This window comes from Schistosoma mansoni, chromosome 1, assembly GCF_000237925.1.
Source record: "Schistosoma mansoni strain Puerto Rico chromosome 1, complete genome".
Classification (NCBI taxonomy): Eukaryota; Metazoa; Platyhelminthes; class Trematoda; order Strigeidida; family Schistosomatidae; genus Schistosoma; species Schistosoma mansoni.
This window is the reverse complement of record NC_031495.1, coordinates 65033384-65059094: the sequence shown is the minus strand read 5'-3', so window position 1 is coordinate 65059094 and position 25711 is coordinate 65033384. Positions and strand designations below refer to the sequence as shown.

Genomic DNA, 25711 nt, shown 5'->3' with positions numbered 1-25711 from the left:
GGAAAAACTAACTCGCTTAAAATAACACTATTTATGTATATTGAAGATGAACAAAATATAAATGACCAATGAATGATATTATAATGAAAGAAATGATATTAGTTTACCGAAGAAGAAGAATAAAAAAAGGAAGAAAAACAAAAAGAAAAAAACTTTTACTTTTCTCATAGAAACAAAATTATTGATTAATTTTTTTATTTTTTTTGTTGTTTATCTGAAATTTTTTTATGAAATGTATTCAATGGTGTATCATGTGCTCCACCAACTAATAGCCTATTGACTTGTCTACAGGTTTGGGTAAGTTTATATAATGGATGTATATTACTATTATTATTAGTAGTAGTAGTAATAGTAGTACTATTCATTATATTATTGTTTATAGAATCATTATCACCTTGACGACACGGATTTGACCAATCTATATATGATTTACTTGGTATAATTGAATGATGTAATGTGTCTGATTTTTGCATAACAGAAAAAAGTGAATCTTTCAAAGGTGGATAAAATTCATTTGAAAATTTCATTTGACCGGTTTTTTTAAATGGTCCAATGATTTCCTTGGAATACTTTAATTCATCTTTTGAGTGATATGATAATGGTGATGTTGATGATTGATGTGGAAGATCAGTTTCCTTCATTCTATTCAATAGATCATTAGTGGTGTTCGTTTCATATTTATCCATAGTATTATAAGCGTCAATTGCTTTGTGAAGTTTATCTTGATCATCTAATGAAACACTGGAAAGTAATTTTGGATTATAGATTGAGTTATCAGGTGATGTAAGTTGAACATTGGTTAAAGATGGATTATGTTCAATGTTATTCATATTTATAGGGATTGAAGATGATGGAGTTGTTGTAGTATCCGGTTGAATAACACGTTCAGTTTTACGAAATTTTGCACGTCGATTTTGAAACCAAACCTTAGAGGGGGGGGGGCAGGAAACGGAAATAAAGAATTCAAGGATAAAAATTTTTTATTTATATTTTAGAACATACATGTTAACTATTTTTTCAATATATCATATTGGTCAAAAACGGAATACAGTGGACAGCTAGCATGCAGCTGGACGATTTAGACTTCGCAGATGATCTGACTTGTCTATCACACACGCAAAAACAAATGCAAGAAAACACGACCAGAGTAGCAGAAGCCTCAGCAGGAGTATATCTCAATATAATATTCGGCAAAGCAAGAGCAGAATATCTACAATTTAAGAACATCTGGAACTCAAAACAATTGTGCGTCAACCAACATCAAGATCAGAATTTTCAATACAAATGTCAAGACAATTCTACTGTATGGGGCGGAGACGTGGAGAACTACAAAAGCTATCATCCAGAAGATACAAGTGTTTATTAACAGTTGTCTACGCAAGATTCTTCGGATCCGTTGGCCAGATACTATGAGCAATAACCCACTGTGGGAGAGAACACAGTAGATTTCAGCGATGGAAGAAATCAGGAAGAAGCACTGGAAGTGGATAGGACACATATTGAGGATATCACTCAACTGTGTCACAAGGCATGCCCTAACTCGAATCCTGAAAGTCAAAGGAAAAGAGGAAGACCAAAGAGCATATCACGCCGAGAAATAGAGATAGACATGAGAAGAATGAACAAAAGTTGGATAGAACTAGAAAGGAAGAGCCATGACAGAGTGGGTTGGAGAATGCTGGTCGGCGGCCTATTCTCCATTGGGAGTAACACGCGTAAGTAATTAAGTAAGTATATTAGTCGAAATCTTCGAAAGTAAACAAATTAAAAGATTTTTTAAAAGATCTCAAAAAGCTGTTAACTATTTAGTTACTACATATATCAGTAGAGTAGTACAACTTACTACGAAACGAATCACATATGTTCTCAAAAATGATCAATCACTGGGTAGTGATCAATATCATGTATGTGATGTCCTTCTTGGTGCAGATTGGGTCCTATCGACCAAGTCGCAATGTGGTTACTAGTCTAGGTGACTCGACATTGCGTGCACTTTGTTGAGATAAGATGGTGGTTGGAGACAGTCAATAGGAAACCCTGGACCTAGGTTTCATGCTACTTGGCACTCGTCAGCAAGGTGTACCTGTAATCTTGAGGGAACTGATATTCTCTAACGGAATCAATCCCGTGTCACTCAGCTTCACAATCAGAAACGTTAACACTGAGTTATCCGGGCCGCAACTAACCTCCTGTAGGACTGAGATCTCACAAGTGATTGATCATTGGGTGACACGGGATCGGATCCGTCAGGCAGCTTCAGTTCCCTCAAGATTACAGGATTACATATGTATAATAATCTGTTTCACAAGGTAATAATGTAAATAAAGCACGTGACCAGACTTCAAGCACTGCAGCCTACTCAAAGATGAACATGATACGATTAGAATAATTTTGTTTTGGTATTTCGCTTATTATGGTTTAAGTCATTTCGGAATGGAAGCAAGTACTTGGGAATCGAGTATTCCACTTTGATAAACTTCTGTTCTTTTCATAAAAGTAGTTTGTTTAGAAAAATTCAGATTTATTACACCCTTATCAAGAAAGTATCAAAAGTATCTATCAAAAACTTTCACACAAAACTACGATGAGATAACTATAAACAACAATTCACTTGGTGTTGTTTGCTTGTATCTCCCAATTATTGTTTAAGACTACAGTTGATCAGTCTCTTGTTGGCATACGTACATCCTGTGCGAACCGCCTCAATATTGCCTTAAGTCATCAGCTTTATAAACAAAGATAGATAATGGCTAGCAGTGGAATTCAGGACGCGCATTTCGTCCTACTGTGGTGTATGCTACTGATGTCGGTAGATATAAGTAGTATGTATCATCAACCAAAAGTGAAATACCTGGCAACAGAAGGTTAAGAAGATCGAATAAACGAGGATAGGAACAGAGAATGATTGCGTGGAGAATGAAGGAACAATCAAGTCTGAGAAAAGTAACTGACATTTGCAAAAGGAAAGTTAAGTTTGAAACAGATGATTGACATTTTGAAAATAAACAATTTGCTGTATGGCTCTCAGATTTTACTAACATTTTCTGTAATTATACATTCGAAAACATTCAATTGTCCGCACTTGTACTCTCGTTCACTACACTACCTTGTCATACATTCACTTGTTGTTGTTTACTTGTATCTTCCCATTGTTATTTTGAACTGCAATTGATCAGTCTCTTGTTGGCATATGTGCATTCTATGTTGAATGCGTCGATATATCGCCTGAAGTCACAAACTTTATAAGCATACATTTCTGTTTCTAACTAGAATTGATATAAAAACTCAGTAATAACTCCAAAAGGCAATCAAATAGCACACAGTGTTGAGCCACTTAGACTAGTGGCCATATTGCAACATGATCAATAGCATTCGATCAGCACTAAGAAGGACTTGACACTCATGATATTGATCAATACCCAATGATCAATCAATCGTGAATACCTTTATCTATATTAACAGACACTAATAATGATAATAATATCTTAAAAATAATAATATTGATAGTAGTACTAATATCCTAATATAGAAACATCGGACAATGTAAATGGCTTAGTTAAAAAAAATGATAGTTTATACCACTATACTACTGAATAACAATATTTGAGTAGTATCATTTACCTGAACTCTAGCTTCAGTAAGATCAATTCTTAATGCTAAATCTTCTCTAGTATATATATCAGGATAATGAGTTTCTTGAAATGCTCTCTCAAGTTCTTTCAATTGTAAACTAGTAAATGTTGTACGAATTCTACGTTGTTTACGTTTTTCATGTAATTGTGTTATACTTAAACATGATGATGATGAATTAGAAAAGTTAGATAATATTGGACTTGTTATTAGAGGATTGATGGTTGGGTTCATTGCTATGACTGGATTGTTTGTTGGATGAGGATTGGTATTTTCATTATTACTACTTAGGCTATTGGCTTTGTTATTGAAACGATCATCATGACAATGATTTAAAATGGATTCATCATGATATAGACCTGATTCATTGGGATTAATGATTGTTGTATTATAATATGATTGAGTATGATTATTATTATTAGATGATTGGTTCAATGTAAATGATGTTGAAGATTTTGATAGATCACGATTTATGATTGATCCATTATCAGAAGATGGTGAAGAAGATGGGAATTCATCTGGATAGGCTTTGTATTGACAATGATCTAGAAAGATTTAGCATGAATTGTATGATATTACACAAATGGAAACGATGAATTTGATAAATGAAATACCATAATACTATACTACATTTCCGAAACCAGTTTCATATTTGACCATCAATCAAAATGCCTGTATGGTCACTAGTTTTAGTCACTCAGAACTGTGTGTTAATGTTAAAGAATTTGAGGTGAATAGGGAGAGACTATATACCTAGATTGTGGGCTAATTGGTTGTCATCAGTAAATCGTAATCGTAATTTCAATTCACCGGTTAATAAGACTTTGACTAAGAATATATGATACATGTCAAATCTTATTTTTCCGGACATTTCAAAGGTCTTTCTGAAGATAAACTGATACCATATGATTAATAATTAAAAGCTATAACTAGAGCATAATAGCCTGTACCTTTAGTTACACCATGTATATATATATATATATATATATATCATTGATGGGTGCATAACATTGGATAATATTCATTGTGATCCCCTCCTTCTTTGTTTTGAATGATGTTTTGATAATTCTGGATCCATGAGATTCCCATCCCACAAGTGCATTTCATGCTTCTCTGGACGGCATCAGACAACTCCCTGAGTGTGTGGAGCATTTTCTTCTTCGTGACCTGAGTATAGATACATCTTTCTTGTATCTAGCCTTTGTTGTTTAGCTTGTATCTAATGGGTTTCACTGATTCCAAGTACTTCCAATTTGTATCTCTTCATCTCCATTGCTATTTGACTGGTCTTCCCAGTCTCCCACATTGTCCGAATGTTCCATGTGCCTATAAAAATTTTTGCTCTGGTTGTTAGAAGGGGCAGCATCCTCGTGACTTCCGAAGAATCTCGGCTTTGATTGTGAGGTGTCATAATTCTTCCTTCAACTCGGAGGTCAGATAGTAGATGGCCTGGATTATTTGTTCTGGTTAGCATATTTTAGCGAGTTAGTTTTCTACGTGATAGGGTTGCCGACGCCATGCCCAACCCTCCTCCTTTACCCGGTCTTGGGACCAGCAGTAACTCTAGAAGAGCTACAGGCGGAGTTAGGGTTAGGGTACAGGGATTTTTTTCAAAATTACTCATTTTAAATCAGTGTTCTTCATTAAGATAATCAAAAATCATGAATAGCTTTTTTGTTCGAATCATTTAGTTAATGTATAAACTGTCTGATTTATTTATACCCTACAATACAGTCATCATTGCTTTTATTTATTTGTTTAAAATAGTAACATGCCAATATTGACAATTATATTGATCAATTACTTGATAACTATACGCTATACATTGTTTAATATGAGCACCTTCTTTTTGTTTGTTCGTTATGTCATAAACTGCTTATTAATAAGTTAGTAAGTAGTCAATAAAAGACAAATCACTTTTCATTTATCTATAAATGAAAAAACAAAGAATGAATGTCACAATACCATCTGTTTACAATATTCTTGTAATTTATTGAGTCCTGCTGCCCCCCCCCCACGACCTCCACCTTACCAAACCATCCTTTTCATCTTTGTATTCCGGTTGAATATATATGCTATGTAAATGTGTGAAATTTGACAAGTATATTTATCTTAACTAAAACAACAATATAACCATTCAATTTCTATTGAATTTTGGTAACAAATTTACCCTAAACACATTTACATTGATAATCTATTCTACTTGTTAAAGCTTAAAAAGGCGGATATGTAGATAAAAGGCTTCAGAAATCTATGTCTCCTTCTTTCCATTTTATCCCATTTAGTTACATTATACTTTAGATCTATAGTGAACAAAACATCTGTCATATAATTATGTACTTGAAGCTTTCTATGGAATTTCAAAAATCCAGTGAATGCAGGGTAATAATGAGGGGTACATTCATATATATATATACGTATACAAGGGCTTGAAGACATTGTCTTTACATATAAACTCAGGTTGTTTCTTTTTCTTCTTCTCCTTCTATATTAGACCTAATAATCGTTTTGTCACTATGATACAACTCAAAATGGTTTTTTTGTTTTTTTTTGTTCTTTTTTTTTGTTTTTTTTTCATCCAAATAAGAATGAGAATGAAGAATGTTTTCCCCTTGTAATCAAGATTTCTCAAAAGTTACTAATAATAATAGAAATAGGGAATTCTATAAAATTACTTTTGGATACACCAATTTGTTTCTATAAAATAATAATGATTAATCGATGTTTTTGTTTTTTTTGTTTTTGTTTTTTCTTTTTTCTTTTTTTTGAAGAAGAAAAAAACGGGAAAACATATTGATAAATTGGGGAAAAGAAAATGAAAAAAAGATACATTTTTTTTATTTTGAAGATGGAATAATTTCTTAAAGAATCTAAGATAACTGTGTCATACTCTTTCTACCCCTTCGGAAAAAAAAATAATAACCAGACCATTTTCTTAAAGGGACTTCTTAGAATGAATCCTTCCTTTATAGAATATTCTCTTATGATAATGATATACAATAAAACATGCACCAATCGAGTTACACTTGACGGAAAAGCTTTGGAGGATGTGAAAATCTTTACATATCTGAGAAGCATCATTGATGAACACAGTGGATCTGATGCAGATGTGAGGGCGAAAATCGGCAAAGCAAGAGCAATATATTTACAACTGAAGAACATCTGGAACTCGAAACAATTGTGCATCAACCAACATCAAGATCAGAATTTTCAATACAAATGTCAAGACAATTCTACTGTATGGGGCGGAGACGTGGAGAACTACAAAAGCTATCATCCAGAAGATACAAGTGTTTATTAACAGTTGTCTACACAAGATACTTCGGATCCGATGGCCAGACACTATCAGCAAAAACCTACTGTGAGAGACAACAAACCAGATTCCATCCAGTGGAGGAAGAAATCAGGAAGAAGCGCTGGAAGTGGATAGGATACACATTGAGGATATCACCCAACTGTGTCACAAGACAAGCCCTCACATGGAATCCTGAAGGCCAAAGGAGAAGAGGAAGACCAAAGAATACAGTTTGCTGAGAAATAGAGACAGATATGAGAAGAATGAACAACGAGTGGATAGATCTAGAAAGGAAGGCGGAGGACAGAGTGTGTTGGAGAATGCTGGTCGGCGGTCTATGCTCCATTGGAAGTAACAGGCGTAAGTAAGTAAGTAAGCATAATGATATGAGAAAATTCATTCTGTTATTATTATCATTAATAATGGCATATATAAATGATATTTATAAACATCATCAAATAGACTGGGAATGAATAAGACTTCTTACAAAAATAAAAGTGTAAATGATGTTAAAGAACCATTTTTATGTGAATGAAAGGATTCTAATAGAGCTAAGTACGTTCAATATTGTCGATCATTGAGGTTCACATTCTCCTGAAAACTTTACTTTATCAAATTGATCTAATTAATCGAGATCTTATCCATAAAATCGTTTATAGGTTTGTTTCAATGAAACTTGTCATTAGTTTCACAGTATTTGGGCGCCGAGTTGATGTAAGGCATTAAATAGGAAGAATATGTATTTGTAAAATCTCAGCGAAGTGAATTTGAAGTAAATCCAACGTTTCGCCTGACAATCTGGTCCTATTTAATGTCTTACATCAACTCGGCGCTCAAATACTGTGAAACGATTCGCTCTAATTTAGGACGAAAGTTCTTATATATTTCTCATTAGTTTCATTATTGACTTTTAAAAAGCCTTTGAATACCTAAAGAAACTATGAGGAAAACTCTGGACCACATTTGTTTATATTATGAAAACTATTGATAAATGTGATAAGAATCGATGCTGATTAAAGTCACATTTGAGATGATACTTGTACTACAATAATTAGAATGTTTACAGAAAGTCTCTACAGTAATGTAATTAATGATCGTACATAGTTCACTCTCATACATACGAACAAATGCAGATGAAGACAGCAAATATAGCAGCAGCCTCCGCATCGATAGGTCTCTACATTCACAAAGGAAAAAGCAAGATTCTCAAATGCAACACGGAGAACACCAACCCAATCACACTTGATGGCGAAACTCTGGAAGAGGTGGAAACATTCAAGTACCTGGAGAGCATCGTTGATAAACGAGGAGGATCGGATGCAGATGTAAAGGCGAGGATTGGCAAAGCAAGGGCAGCATTTCTACAATTGAAGAACATATGAAACTCAAAACAACTCTCAACCAATTTCAAGGTCAGAATCTTTAATACGAACGTCAATACAGTTCTACTGTACGGAGCTGAAACGTGGAGAACTACTACGACCATCATCAGGAGGGTACAAGTATTTATAAACAGTTGTCTACGCAAAATACTCAACATCTACTGGCCGGATACTATCAGCAACAGCGTTTTATGGGAGAGGACAAACCAGCAGGTTCCAGCTGAAGAATAAATTAGGAAAAGACGTTGGAAGTTGATAGGACATACATTAAGGAAATCACCAATGTGCATCACGACTCAATCCCTAACTTGGAATGGTGAAGGGAAGCGGAAAAGAGGAAGGCCAAAGAACACACTACGCCGGGAAATAGAAGCAGATATGAAAAGGATGGATGTTAACTGGAAGGAACTGGAAAGGAAGGCTCAGGACAGAGTTGGATGGAGAATGCTGGTGGTGGGCCTATGCTCCTCGACGAGGGGTAACAGTCGTAAGTAAGTAAGTAATAGTCCACTTGAACATCATCTAAATCATGTTCGTCTTTACAAGAATTCAAATGAGTTCGCATAAACACACAAGGCTCGTGAAGAAATTGAGATTTTCGGATGAATTTTTACCTCTAAATTATAAAGAGAATAAGACACATTTACATAATTGAGTTCATGTCGATGTATCAATATAAATCAACTAACTTTTACTTCATAATACGTATGTAATATAGTGGTCATTAAGAGTAGAAGATACTCGTAAGTTACTACTATTTGACCACAGATGCCTCAGAAATATTGCTCGCATCTGCTGGGATCACCGGGTAAGTAATAATGAGGTTAGACGCAGGGTATTAGGAAATGATGGTAAATCAGTTGATAAGGTTGTGAATCTTCATCGACTGAGATGGTTGGGCCACGTGTTACGTATGCCTGAACACCGATTACCACGACGCGCAATGCTGACTAGTATTGGGGATGGTTGGAAGAGAGTTAGGGGCAGCTAGACCAAAACATGGCATCAGTGCTTGAAGTCACTAACTCCTAGTTCGAACAATGTTGGTAGATGCAGACTACTTGGTTGGGGTCCGTGTGACTATCGTAACCAATGGTTGGAGACTCTAGGTGGCATGACTCATAATTGATCGCAATGGCTTAGGTGTATACACTCTTTATCTTCCCTTCAACTGAGAGATTAAAATTGCTTCATAACTTTCTTCCTTCCTATAATATATCCTTATATACAACCTTTCTTTTATACATTAACACCACTAAATTAACTACTTCTATGAAGCCGGTGTCCATCTTGTTGTGCTAATGAGGTATGGCAACTTGGACCGATGCATATGTGTGCCTGGTCCTACGTTGAAGCTGACTGACTGACTGATGTAATATAGTTACATTCAATGTCCAACAAGCCTTAATCATATTGATAAATCTGTTCAAATCTTATGCAATCACTAAAGATTTAACAAACAAAAGAAGGTCTATTTATAATCAAAAGATCACTAGGTCTTCTTTATTAAAAGATGACTCCATTCAACAGAAAATAAACTTTGAAATTGACAGATTTATGAAACCGATAAGATTTTCAGAATTGCAGAAAACCAAGTATAGGTGAGTAACTGTCCAATTCTAATTCTAAACTTATCAAAGAAAAATCATCATATCTTCACTTCACTTTATAGCATGTCTTTGATAATTAATCAACTTTGTGTAGTAATGGGGTAAGAATCGATTTCGATAATCAAACCTCAGTTTCCAAGGCTGTAAAAAACTAAGCCGATATTATAAGATTATTATTGTCGTTCACTGATATTACATGATAAAACCTCCAATCAGAGTATCGATTTTTGTGACTTTTTACATAATCAGAAGGGGTTTGGTGGAGATTTTAGTAATTTTATACAATTGAGATCACTAGTCAATTGAAGCTAGACCACAATGGAAAACCTGGAAGCACTAGATGACCGTTTCGTCCTATTGTGGCACTCCTCAACAGTGCGCATCCATGACCTCGCCTCTCGAGATTCGAACCCAGGACCTACTAGTCTCGCGCCAGAGCACTTAACCGATAGACCAGGTTTTCCCTGGTTGTCTATCTTCAATTGACTCACGCTTTCAACTATGAAAATACTGAATCTCCTCAAAAACCCCTTCTGACAATCAAATGAACATTTACACGGTTCATAACAATTTCGCCCATGATAAAAAACAAGTTACTTTAGACCATTATTTAATGTGAACATCTTTTGAAGGAATGTTTTCACTTGATCTATAATAAAGAAAAGATTACGAAGGTTTTACATGGTTTTGAATTTCCTAAGAATATGGTTCATGTAATATTACTACTAGTTCATGTTACATAATTGATGTACACTAGTGAAAGGGACTAGACCAAATTCTGAAAGTTATTTATTGCCTTATAATATTTAATAACAATTTCATTATTGTTAGTTATATAATATACCCTTATGAGCCAGGGTAATCTTGCACTGTTTTTCAGGAGAACCAGACACCATCCAGACTTTCACGCGTCAACCCAAACAGTACAGCTCAATCCCGTTTAACAGGAGAGCCAGACACTGTCCAGGTTTAATCCAAGCAGTACAGCTCAATCCCGCCCTATGGGAGAACCAGACGCTATAAAGGCTTCAACGCTACAATCCGAACAGTACAGCCCAATCCTGTGGCGCAACCACTCAGGTACCAAACACCCTGGTGGACCACACTATTGTTAGTTCAAACTAATTAATTTTCAAGATATTTTCCAGTAAACAAAACCTATTGAAAATGATATCAATCAATAGTTTTATACATTAAAATGATATCTCATCAGATCCTTGAAAACAAACGGTTAAATTTCATTTCATTGATATCTTAGTGCCATGTAAATTGATATTCATTACCAATTATCTACGCAACATAATTCAGATCAGTTGAGTGGATATGGTCAGCTACAACCTACTATGACAGGAAACAAACCGACTAACAACTAAAGAGGAAATTAGGAAAAGATACTAGAGGTGGTTAGCACATACATTTCGGAAATCATCAAACTACATCATGAGACAAGTCTGAACTTGGATTCATAAAGACAAAAGAATAAAAGAGGAAGACTTAAGAACGTATTGAGTAAGAAATTGGAGACAGGTATCAAAGGAATGAATAGCAATTGAAAACAACTGAAAATGAAAGTTGAGGACAGAGTTGGTTGGAGAATCCTCATCAGTGACCTATGCTCTTCCACGAGGGGTAAAAGGCATAGATCACTAAATCTATGAGCCAAATTATAAAAAAAACACCATAAATTCTTAGATGAAAACAATTTTCAACTCCGAGTAAACAATCTTATGTCAACCAAAAAAAATAAAAAATTAATTTTATTGACATAAAAGGTAACTCTAAAAAATAATTGAATTATTGTCATAGAAAGAAAAACCTCCCTGCCTTAATCAATCCCTTCCTGTCTATGTACCATTTATCAATCTAAGATTTATTTGAATCAATGAACAATATTTGTATCTAGTCAATGAATTAACCAGTGAAAGATGAAAGTATTCAGGGTACAAATCAATAAATAAGCTACTTATTATTCAATTCAGTTAGTAATATATGAAGAGAAAGGAAAAAAAAGTTTTTTAATTTAATTAGGTAATTGGTAAGATAAATTAGTTGTTCATTCCCCCCCCTTTCTATAAGAAAACGAAAGGGGGGGAGGAAAAACTAGTCTACCTTTCACTTTCATTCTTCCAATAATAATATTCATTTCATTTTGTTTATCTAAACAATCCATTCCATTTACAGATTGTTTCATAGTTTTTAATAAGTAAAGTATTGGATACTATTTAATATTCCTAGTGAGTTGAATTGAGTTTTTGTTTTGTTCAATCAACCAAAGACAGATGGAAAATGGTAATGATAAGTGTTAGATTAGAAAGGGGAGTTACTGTGTGTGTGTGTGTGCATGTGCATGTGCATATGCATGTGTTATTGTATGTGTGTATATATAAATAAATCTCCCTGAATATAGAAAACAAGAAGAGAAAGTTTTGTTAATAAAACCGATTGATGTCAACTTCTTCTTCCATAATTGTTCCCGTGAGAGATACTTCACTAATGATCGTCTCAAATTTCAGACATTTTTTTTTCATTTATTACAATATAATTATACTAGAAAGTTAATGAGAGAATGATTGAGAATTCATATGATCTAACTTTTTAATTGACATCATAATTGTTATGTTTATTCTTATTTGTATACAATTTAGAATGGGAAATATGAATTTTATAGTTGAAATCTTGAGTCAATTGAAGCTAGACCATAATGGAAAAGCTGGAAGCACTGGACGGCCATTTCGTCCTATTGTGGGACTCCTCAGCAGTGTGCATTCACGGTCCCGCCTCATGAGATTCGAACCCAGAACTTATCAGTCACTCGCGCGAGGGCTTGTCCTCTAGAACCACTGAGACGATATCCAACGGTATTGCTGTATAACCTCAATCAATCCACGAAATTGAGCAACCGTCCACCATTGTCTTCAGTAAGTTACTATCTCGCGAGGCGTGATCGTGGATGCGCACTACTGAGGAGCACCACAATAGGACGAAACGGCCGTCCAATGCTTCCAAATTTTCCATGGTGGTCTAGCTTCAAGTGACTCGTGATTTCAACTGTAAGCACTATTTATCAATCAGTTCTTAGAATTCCATTTTATAAACCCAAGAAAAACACTCAGTACGATTGTTTCATTACTTTCGATAGGTAACTATACAAAATGTAAATATTGTGAAAAATCAAAAAAAAACATTTGAAATTAGTAAATGTTATACAATAGCCGTTTCTGGGTTACCTAATCAATATAAATCATTTACTTCTGATAGACCAGTTAAGTAAACGAATAATTGGTGGCCTGCGCAAACATACGGGTTACCTGTTCCTGTCATCTAGATATTTCAACAAGTTATCTAATTTCGTTTGTTTTAATACATCATTATGCCTATTAATCGCACAACCTATTCAGGTGCGTTTCTGAAAAGTGTACAACCTCTCACTGTAAAGGTTACAAAAGGCCTAATCAGAGATATCGTGGTTTCTGGCAATATGCAGCGAAAAGAATGTACGTTATTCAGATTTCCATTAACTAGACTGCTTACTTACAACTGGCGACCATTCAATATTTATCTTCAGGATCGACGAAGAAGTAAGAAACGGAAACTTGTTGAAATACTTTTTGCTGAGAATTCTATATTGTACCAAAAGATCTAATGCTGAATAAAGCTAATAATAATAATAAAGTAATAAGAAGCCACAAACTCCTATTGCTTTATACATTTCGAGATTTTGTTTTCCTTTTAGAGCTTATCCCACTCCATTTCAATATATATTAAACTCGAAATGTTTATATGAAAAAGAGTCATTTAATTATCCAATCTGTTTTCTGTAACTGTTTGTCTGATGAAACTTCTGAAGTCATGAAGATTCAATGAATTTTTAAATTTGGTTCCACTACAGTAAATTCATTATTAATTAGTTAATAGGTGCTAACCAATTTGAATGGGAATATAAAACAAATGTATCAAAAATCTGTTTCCTTAGCATCGGTTTCTAGCCCAAGATTTTTAAAAAACCACAATGTAATGTAATGAACCATCATAAATACTCCTCTTATATTTGACTTGTATCGCCAGACTTATGTTGTTATCTAATTAACTTTCATTGGCAAATTTTGATGAAGTTTTGTTCTCTGAGCTGGATGGTTTGGTCGTGAGGCTTTCATCGTCCTTCTGAACGACATCATCAGCACAAACTTCGGGTAGAAGTAAAGTGTATGGATTTCTACACATGTGGAGAAATCCAAACACTTCACTTCATCAAAATCATTCACCTGAGCTACAAATCTTCTCCACCATTGGTAAATTTTGTCTATATTCTGATGTTCTTAGTAAAATTAAAACATGCATCAACCAGTGCCGCTACCAGAGGTGTTACCAACTAGCTATAAGTTATGTAAACTTTCCAAATTCATAACTACTGAAACGGTAACAGTACCGATGACTTGATAATATTATAAGTAAATAAGTAATAAATGAACCCTGTTTTTCATTTACGATTAAACGTACGGAAGGTTTGTAGCTCAAGTGAACGATTTCTGTAAAGATTTATTCTCTAATCCTGGGTAGTTTAATTTCAAGCCTTTCATCGTCCTTCTAGACAAAATCATCCGACCAAACTCTCAAATTCAACCACATCGTTTTGGAGAATGAAACTTCGCCAAAATTTTTGTATTGTATAGCCATTATTCAAAGTCTAATCTAAAAACAGTATTACTTTTCCCTTAGTTACTAAATGAGTAATTATATACATCGATTCTATTTAAAATAACTACTGGTAGCTTATGTTGTCCAAAAACAACAAAAAAGAACTTTTCAATTCAATTTCTCAACTCACAGAATCCAATCCAACATTATCAAAACATGTTACAATGAATATATAACATATATAATTAGATGCATTATCCTCCTACTATCCATAATCTAACTCCATTTCTACTGATCAAATTAATGATTTCAATAAATATATATAATCAAGTTATACAATTTAAATGTAATAGTCACACCCCCCCACCATGACAACAATAATAAAGTTAAATAGATGGACAATGTCTGCCCCCCCACCACCACCTTTTAGTTATTTTGTAGTAAATCAAGTTATCAATGAATTATTTAAAGCCTTAGTTTCCCTTTTTTGGCCTATAACTTAATTTTACTTAATTCAATTTACTTCATTTATGTAAAAAAAAAGAAAGCCACCCCCCTCCTCCCCGATAAACCTTATACATTTGTTGGTCTTTGCTTATTTTATTTCTTTTTTTGCTTTTCATGATTTTTGTTTTAATGTATTCAATCAATGAATATAGTAACGGCATGTTGCACAGCTACCGGGCTGTTCAAATAACTTCCCTATGAAATATACAGATTATTGGGTTTTTTTATTTATTCATTTAACGTATATCTTGAGAGAGGATTTATTTATGCATATATTTCTAATTAGGAGAAATCCCTAACGTAAGGTGTGTGTGTGTGGCTGTGTGTGCATGAGGGTCAAATTAGGTAAACCCCCCAAGAAATATAATCTGATCATCAGCTTAATAAGATTTAAAAAAGTAAATTGACAGGTCTCTCTAAAATAATAAAATAAATTACATTAGTGCTATATATATAATAAAAAGAGGAAAAGCAAATTAGCGAATAAGTTAATTTGTACATATATATAAGTAAGGAATAAGGGTGCTAGTCGTTTAGAGTAATAATATCACTTGACTTATTCACTTACCAATTGTGCCATTTGTAACATAAACATATTCGACTCCCAACACATTGTACTATATTGTTGAAAGACTGACCTTCCAAATATTGAACATGTTGAATAGATGCATTCATTTTAATGGAGTTTTGTCCTTTGAGCTGAACCAAACCATCTAGCTCAGAGAACAAAACTCCATCACAATCATCCTCCTGAACTAAAAATCTTCTCCACCATCACAAGGTGTATTCATTATTGATAATAAGTAAGTTCTAATTATTCTATCATGATTAATTTATTCATTTTTGTCATAGTCTTATCCTTTAAATAATAGAACTAATTCACTTAGTATTGCTTGTTTGAATCTTCCCATTGATGTTTTTAGGACTGCAACTGGTCAGTCTCGTATTGGCATATGTGCATACTGTGCGTATTGCCTCGATATAGCCGTAGTTCACAAGCATGGTAAACAAAGATGGATAGTGGCTAGCAGTGTAAATCCAGTGTGATGCGCGTTTCGTCCTATTTGGGACTCGTCAGCTGGATGCACCTGTATCTCAGAGTTGATGTTCATTCTGGGATTCGAAAGGTACTGGGTTCGACTCCTAGAGTGAACATCAACTCTGAGATGCAGGTACATCCAGTTAACGAGTACCAAATAGGACGAAACGCGCATCACACTGGATTCCACTGCTAGCCACTATCCATCTTTGCTTACAATGGAACTAATTGTTCTATAATAATTTAAGACCTAATAGTTATACTTTCAGTAGAATATCTAATACATAACACCTAATGAAAGTATAACCATAATAGGAATAATATATTTGTAAAATCTCAGCGAATGAATTTGAAGTAAATTCAACGTTTCGTCTGGCAATCTGTTTCTAAGCCTTTTCAAGGAAATATAATCAAACATCCAAATTATCGAATATAAATAAGTACATGGTTCTCCGGTTCATTGTATACGGAATAGGTCATCCAATCAACGTTAAAAATGTTTAAACTAGGTATATGTATTAGTGTGTTGGATTTTTCCTCAAATTCACTTCGCTGAGATTTTACAAACTTTCCGTGTCCACCAACCCGGTTAAAGCGACGGACATTCGCTTTTCGTCCTCTCAATTTTGTAAACAACACCTCCGTCACGAGAGGGCAGTGATTAGGACTTCCCTGGCAGAGGCTATATACGCTAGGCCATGTGAGAGCATTTTGAGAGGGAGAGCAGACTTTCCCCACTCTCGACCGTAGCAGGACATTTGGGGGCTAGTTAAATTACATACTAGTTGTATACTTACTCTATAATCAAATTTAAATTTCATATACATTATGATTATAGGAATATGTAATGTTTCAATAAATTATAAACGTCATTGTTTCCTATTGAATCCCGGTGGTTTCAGATTTGAAGTATTCACTACTAAAAATATGATTTCGTTAAAATGTTCAATTTTGATTTAAATCATCCACGTACCTATCTGTTTTATTCATATTTGATTAAGATATTGTTATTATAATTATGATAAGAATAACTATTAATCACATAACGTATCCAGGTGCTGTTGAAATCATGATTCAATCGAAGCTAGACCACAATGGAAAACCTGGAAGCACTGAACGGCCGTTTCGTCCTATTATGGGACTCCTCAGCAGTGCGCATTAGCGACTCATGATTTCAACTATGAAAACACTAAAATTTCCACAAAACCCTTTCTGATCTGTATTCGGGTGTGTTTGTGAAAAGTGTATAACCTTCCGTTGTACAAGTTACAAAAGGCCTAAACAGAAAGAACGTGGTTGCTCGCAATATGTAGCGAAAAGAATTGAACTGCTAACACCTAACTGGTGATCACTCAATATTTATCTTCAGGATCGACCAAGAAGTAAGAAACAGAAACCTGTTGAAATACATTGCGCTGATAGTTCTATATTGTACCAAAACTATAATATTGAATAAAACTAATAATAATGATGATGGCCAGACACCATCAACAACAAGTTACTGTGGGAAACCTGGAAGCAGTGAGAGCCTGTTTCATACTATTTTGGGACTCCTCAGCAATGCGCATCCACTACTCCACCCCACGAGATTCGAACCCAGGACCTGTCAATCAGACGCACGTGCGCTTAACCTCTCGAACCACTAAGCCGATATCCAACGGTGTTAATGTCTAACTTCAACCAATCCACAAAATTGAGCAACCGTCCACCATTATCCTCAGTGGGTTACTATTTCACAACAGACCTGGCTGAACTCCACTGGTCACTGCTTCTCACTGGAAATACAGGAAATACATTTCGGAGCCAGTCACTAGTGAGCATATAATCACTACCAGAACGGGGGTTTTGTGAAGATTCCAACTATAAAATTACTAAAATCTCCACAAAGCCCCCCTTCTAATAAATATTATTCAAGCAAAAAATTATTACCAGCATTTACAACTTTTCATTATACAATCATCCAGAGAATTTCTTGAATTTATCTTTATTGTTAAATCTTTCTTAGTCATAAAAGAAATAGCTTCATTACAAACCCATTTCAAATACAAAAATAAGAAACGTTTACACTGATACTGTATTTAACTCCAGTGAATACTGATGTTGGGATATAACAAAAGTAAAAAAAATGTTTCAATTCTACAGTTGATAACATAACTGAAACATTAGAGAGTGTTTCCCTTTATGGTTAGGAACATTTCAAATGAATTGAATACATCTTCTTCAAGATAAGTTTAGTTCACTCTTGGACTCGAACCCGGTACTGTTCGCTTCAAACGCCATCGCGTTATCCACTCAGCTACTGAGTCCTGATAGTCACTTGCTTGTGTAATCGGGTGAAGTTTAAATTTACTTGGTAATATTTACTTGAATCTTCTCATTGATGTTTAGGATTGATCAATTACAGTCTTAAACATCAATGGGAAGATTCAAATAAACAACACTACTAAGTGAATTGAATAGTTTCACAGTTTTTGTTCCAAAATTATTTTTATATGTGAACATTGACTGATTAATATTTGAAGTCAATATTTCAGAAAAATCGATATTTTGTTTTTCTAGAGAATGGTTAAACATTAGCCTAGTTACATATTCCATAGACAGATGTATATCAAATCATACAATTTAGTGTTAAGCTTATTTCTCTGACATTAAATGGCGTTAACTTATTCAAATTCTGATGTTTACAATTTATATGTTTATGATTATTTTGCAAATTTTCGACGACAAACTTGAACTTTATTACATAATTGACATACTAGGAATAGATTCAAATGATGAATACATAACATCAAGAATTAATTTACGGGATCGTGGATGCGCACTGCTGAGGAGTGAGTCCCACAATAGGACGAAACGGCCGTTCAGTGCTTATAGGTTTTCCATGGTGGTCTAGCTTCAATTGACTCATTATTTCAACTATGAAAATACTGAAAAATCCACAAAAACCCCTTCTGATCTATAATCATATGCTCACTAGTGACTGACTCCATGAGGTATTTCCTTGAGTTCTAGTGGGAAGCAGTGACCAGTGGAGTTCAAACACGTCTGTTGTAGAGATATCAACTCACGGAAGACAATTGGTGAATGGTTGCTCAACTTCGTGGATTAGTTGAAGTTAGACATTAACACCGTTGGATGACGGCTCACTGGTCTATCGGTTAAGTGCTATGGCGCGAAGCTGGTAGGTCCTGGGTTCGAATCTCGCTCGCGAGGCGGGATCGTGAATGTGCACTGCTGAGGAGTCCCATAGTGGGACGAAACGGCCGTCAAGCAGTGCTTCCAGGTTCTCCTTGGTACTCTAGCTTCAATTGACTCATGATTTCAACTATGAAAATACTAGGAATAGATTCAAATGATCCAAATATAACATCAAGAATTAATTTAATACCCCAAGTGATATATGATTGAGTAGAAAGCACACATGGTAAAAATTTATTGTCTAAAATGACGTAAACAGTTGTCTAGTATTCCCTCTTTTCCAGGAGTTATCCAAATGAATTCTAAGTAAATTCAACGTTTCGCCTGGGTATCTGGTTCAAGCTTTTTCAAGGAAATTTAATCAAACATCAAATACATTCTTCCTCTCTAATGTCTCACATCAACTCGTCGCCCGAATACTGTAAAACTATTCGACCACATATAGACGAAAGTTCTTATATGTTATCCTGATGATATCCGTTCATCTTGAAAAACTAGTTTGGATTGAATAATTCATATCAATTCTTATTATAATAATATCGTTATTACCTGTGATCAGCTTTGACCAGCTTTGAAAAGAATTTCTAAAATTCTAATAAAATGCCATACTTATTGGAACTTATAACAGTTACTCACTTACGCCTGTTACTCCCAATGGAGCATAAGCCACCGACTAGCATTCTCCAACCCACTCTGTCTTGAGCCTTCCTATCTAGTTCTATCTAACAGTTACCAGTAGTTATTGTGAATAATTACAGAAAAAATCATAAATAGGCATATTTCCTTACTACAACTCATGAAATTTCAGAGTTTGATTACGTATGAAGTCATTGATGGGCACCTATTAGCTAATTCTTAAATTTCGGTGATTATCCAACTACTGTCATTACATGTTGTTAAACTTTGAAATTCAATAATCTTCACAACATTTTTATATTCATTAGACACGAATCCCGCGGGGCGGGATCGTGGATGCCCACTGTTAGGACCAAACGGCCGTCCAGTAGTTTCAGGTTTTCCATTGCGGTCTAGCTTCGATTGTCTCATGAACTCAAATATTAAATTAATATAATATTCATAAAATCCCCTTTCTGATAATAATACCAACAAGCTTATAATTGAAGTCTGACAAAGTATATTATCAATGATCTGCCATCACTTATTACTTGTATTTCTACCTTTTACCAGTTATTAGGTTTGTTTTTTGAAACAAAATAGAGACGTTTTGATCATATGAAGATCATAACGGCTGTTTATTCGAATTAATAGATACTAATGGAATGGAATGATTTTGAAATTTTAGTTAAGCACCTTCAGTTGTCACAGGGTAACCTTTTATGGTTGATCAGTAATTATAAATAATTAATCATTCAGGATAGAACTAGAAAAGAAGGCTCAGGATAGAGTGGGTTGGAGAATACTGGTTGGCAGCCTATGCTCCATTGGGAGTAACAGGCGTAAGTAAGTAAGTAAGTCATTCAGGTTATTGAATTATTAACTACGATATGTTTTATACAACAAATTATTTCCTTAATCCAACTCTTGTCAGATTTACAGACTATAAAGATTCGATTAAATCGATACGTTAAGTACCTAATTCGAAATAAACATATTGGGATTTTAAGTTTAATCTATAAAAGATGAAGTCGTCAGTCTTAGATGTAACAAAGTACCTTCATCAGTTATGTCAGACAAAGATCATGTACTGAAAAAAATCTGGCAAACAAAAACTATCAAATTTCTGTCCACTGACTGAATGGTAAGATAGCTAACTCAAAATTCAAAGCTTCTATATTCTCATAGTTGAAATCATGAGTCAATGGAAGCTGGACCACAATGGAAAACCTGGAATCACTGGATGGCCGTTTCGTCCTATTATGAGACTCCTCAGAAGTGCGCACCCACGATCCCGCACCCGCGAGATTCGAACCCAGGACCTACCAGCTTCTATATTCGTTAAAATGTGTGATTGAAACGTTTATACCTGCAAAGTTACCAACGATAACGAAACAGATATGTCAAGTTACATTATCCATAAGTGATCCCAATGAAGGATAGAAAATACTTTCGTACTAACTTAGTTAACAGCAACAATATTCAAAACAACACACTGTCCATCACATTATACTCCAACTGAAATAATATAGAAGTTTGCTATGATGTGTTTAGATAAATATTTGACAAAGAACTTCCAGATATATTTACCTTTACTTCAACGATCAACTTGCGATGAACCTACATGTACATATAGAACTGAAGAATTATTATTGTAACCCTGATTGTTTACTAAGTAGTTATCAATTTTATGCATATCTAGCCCTTGGTGTATAGTAGCTACTATCGATTATGTTACAATGTCACCAACAGTATAGCCTAAATTTGTTTTAATGGTATATGTTTTCAGGCAGTCAGATACAAGCTCTAAAACTAAGATATTTAAATAACTTATCCTATTCATAGTTGAAATCATGAATCAATTCAAACTAGACCACCATGGAAAACCTGGAAGCACTGGATCATTTGAAGTTAGACATTAACATCGTTGGATGACGGCTCAGTGGTTTATCGGTTAAGTGCTCCGGCGCGAAGCCGGTAGGTCTTGGGTTTGAATCTCGCGGGTGCGAGGTCGTGGATGCGCACTGCTGAGGAATCCCACAATAGGACGATTTGGCCGTCCAGTGATTCCAGGTTTTCCATGGTGGTCTAGCTTCAATTGACTCATGATTTCAACTATGAAAATATTGAAATATCCACAAAAACCTTTTCTTATCCTATTCAGATAGACAGCATACAATATTCAAAGCAACACACTGTCCATCACATTATACTCCAACTGAAATAATATAGAAGTTTGCTATGATGTGTTTAGATAAATATTTGACAAAGAACTTCCAGATATATTTACCTTTACTTCAACGATCAACTTGCGATGAACCTACATGTACATATAGAACTGAAGAATTATTATTGTAACCCTGATTGTTTACTAAGTAGTTATCAATTTTATGCATATCTAGCCCTTGGTGTATAGTAGCTACTATCGATTATGTTACAATGTCACCAACAGTATAGCCTAAATTTGTTTTAATGGTATATGTTTTCAGGCAGTCAGATACAAGCTCTAAAACTAAGATATTTAAATAACTTATCCTATTCATAGTTGAAATCATGAATCAATTCAAACTAGACCACCATGGAAAACCTGGAAGCACTGGATCATTTGAAGTTAGACATTAACATCGTTGGATGACGGCTCAGTGGTTTATCGGTTAAGTGCTCCGGCGCGAAGCCGGTAGGTCTTGGGTTTGAATCTCGCGGGTGCGAGGTCGTGGATGCGCACTGCTGAGGAATCCCACAATAGGACGATTTGGCCGTCCAGTGATTCCAGGTTTTCCATGGTGGTCTAGCTTCAATTGACTCATGATTTCAACTATGAAAATATTGAAATATCCACAAAAACCTTTTCTTATCCTATTCAGACAACATAAAATGTTCAACAGATACAAACATTAAAATATTAGATTAAGACTAATTACCCCCAAGTTTGTCCATTTCTCTATGACTATTAGATTCTTCTTCTGAATGATTGAACATTGGATTGATTGACTTTGAAACATTGCACTGCTGATTAAAGTTATTCTTCGCGAAACACATTTGGTTAGGGTTATTATTACCATTAAAGACTATAGAGTTTGGACCATCAAGACTACTATTATTGTTATTAGTACTATATGTCTTTTGTTCATGATAAAGTTTTCGTAATGAATTATTTGCATTACAATTATTGTAGAATTGTGTCAATGTACTATCAGATGAAGGATTGTATTGAAACATATTTTGATGATCATAATCATTTGAATGATATTTTAATGTTGATTCAGAACTGACGGTTGTCATTGAAGTTGAAGAACTTGGACAGTCAGTCAATAAAGATGGTAGTAACGGAAATTTACTTCCATTACTACCAGTACCACTACCACACTCATTGAAATTTCTAGAATTTTTTGTTAAGTAACTTGATAACTGAGTATTAAACACATTTGAATCAGTAAAATTTGATGAAGTCAATGTAGATAAACTCGTATATGTATCTAATGGATATGAAATGGATAAATTAGATCTTGTCAATGAAGCAGATACATCACTTGTCGTTTGATCCATAGGACAAAAGTTATTGATATTCGTTTTATGAATTCCAGCCATCTGATTGTATATCAATGGATCATTCATAGTATCATGACATGAATTCTGTGCTATTGTTGCAAATTGTTTCCAATGAGTTGAATTCCAAACAATTGGATCAAATAATGGGATAAATGAAGTTTCATTTATATTACTTGTCATTGTTGTCATGGTACTTGGTGCTTCAGTGTAAATACATACTGATTCTTTGACATCATCTTTGAATCGTCTTTCATTTTCTTCATTATTTAAACTTGTAAAGTATTTAAGGTTTGATAATCCCATTACTGATTCATTATTATTATTAGTCTTATATGAATAAGTATAACTCTGACTTGGATCTTGTTGTATGTTCGAATGGACTGTTTCATTATTTGACGGAACAAAACTTGACGTAAAGGTTACATTTTCCGGTGGATTATCTGAACAATATAAATCTCCTGTTGATAGATTTGTCAATTTTATTAGATCATTTGTAATGTCAACATTTCTTCCAAGATGATTCTCAGTTACCAAAGACTGGAATGAATTATTCGTTGAAGTTCCATTAGAAGTGGTTGGATTGTGTAAGGATTGATTAATTAAAGGATTATGTAATGCAAATCCTAAATGAGTATAAATGTTACTCGGAGTATTTCCATGGGTAATGCCAACATTATTATTATGATTATGATAATGATAGTTTAATTCAATTTGTCCATTTGTTGGTTGATTAACTTGGGAACAAAGTGTTGGATTATTAGATTCCATATTATAAATATTTGGCATCACCATTCATTTAGATACTACCTTAGAAATTAAAACTATATTTTTTTTGGTATTTCATTTTGAACAGTGAGTAACATATTACATAATAGGATTAGATTAATTATTTTTAATTTGTATAGTTTATTCTTCCAACGCCCCCTCCCCTCCCCCCTCCAAAAAAACCCCCACACTCTATTGTATCTTAGGCATTTTGTTTCTCATTCGTTCCTATTTTGTAAACTCATAATATTTTCTAATGAAGAGTAACTTTATAAATAGACAAATAAATATACAGACAGTCAAAACAAAAAACTGTCCTATTCTTTTAACCCCCTCCCTCCTCCATTTAACTCTTCACAACAGCAACAAAATAGTTTCTCACCCTTAGTTAGGAAAACTCTAAAAACGCATTTAGAAAACATTGGTTTAGAAAAGAAAATTGGGAAGCGAGGGGGGGTAGAAAGTTATTCTCTCTATTCTCTAATCTACTCTAACTTAATTTGTAATAATATAAACATAACAATTAGATTAATTTAATTTGATTGGCGATAGGGAATTATTATTAATTTTATTACAAACGGTTGTTAAATGTTACAATATTATAGATTTTTCATTTCATATGAGAGTATTATGCTTTGACTCAGAACTATTGATCAAGTAAAGAATAAATGAAACAAAAGTTAGCTTCGCCTGTAGCTCCTCCGGGGGTTACTGCCGGTCCCAAGCCTGGGTATAGGAGGAAGGTTGGACATAGGGTTAGCGACTCCTATCCCGTAGAAAACCAACTCGCTAGAAATAAAACGCTAACCAGAAAAAATAAGTAAGTAAGTAAGTACTACAAAAGTTGAATATTTTTGGGACATATTGATATATATTTCACAGTGTGACTGGGATTGAAGTCTACGACAAGCGTTTTTTTCATATTTATGACTAGTCAGTTTGATGTAGTCGCATATTAGTGTTGTTATTTATATAATAAGATTTAGTAGTCATCACGATGAACATCACAGCAGCCTGCTTAAACATCTGGGCTACCTTTTCCTGTCATCTATATATTTCAACAAGTTATCTGATTTTGTTTGTTTTACTACAACATTATGGCTATTAAACGCACAACCTATTCAGGTGAGTTTCTGAAAAGTGTACAACCTTTCACTATAAAGGTTACAAAAAGCCCAATCAGAGATAACGTGGTCGCTGACAATATGCAGCGAAAAGAATGCACATTATTCAGGTATCGATTGACTGAACTGCTAACACCTAACTGGCGATTACTCAATATTTATCTTCAGAATCGACCAAGAAGTAAGAAACGGAAACTTCTTGAAATACGTTTTGTTGAGAATTCTATATTGGAAGGGGTTTTTGTGGATATTTCAGTATTTTCATAGTTGAAATCATTGGTCAATTGAAGCTAGATCACCATGGAAAACCTGGAAGCACTGGACGGCCGTTTTCAACTATAAAAATACTGAAAAATCCACAA

General features: G+C 34.3%; 1 protein-coding gene across 1 annotated transcript; it reads right to left on the bottom strand.

Annotated features, from left to right (window-relative positions):
• Positions 1-194: 194 nt before the first annotated feature.
• Smp_000830 (homeobox protein smox-3) lies at positions 195-24252 on the bottom strand (the record flags this gene model as incomplete). The annotated part of the gene is made up of 3 exons (XM_018795214.1): positions 195-926; positions 3622-4175; positions 22833-24252. The coding sequence occupies 3 exons, from the start codon at positions 24250-24252 to the stop codon at positions 195-197; spliced, it is 2706 nt and encodes a 901-aa protein (XP_018649549.1).
• Positions 24253-25711: the final 1459 nt, after the last annotated feature.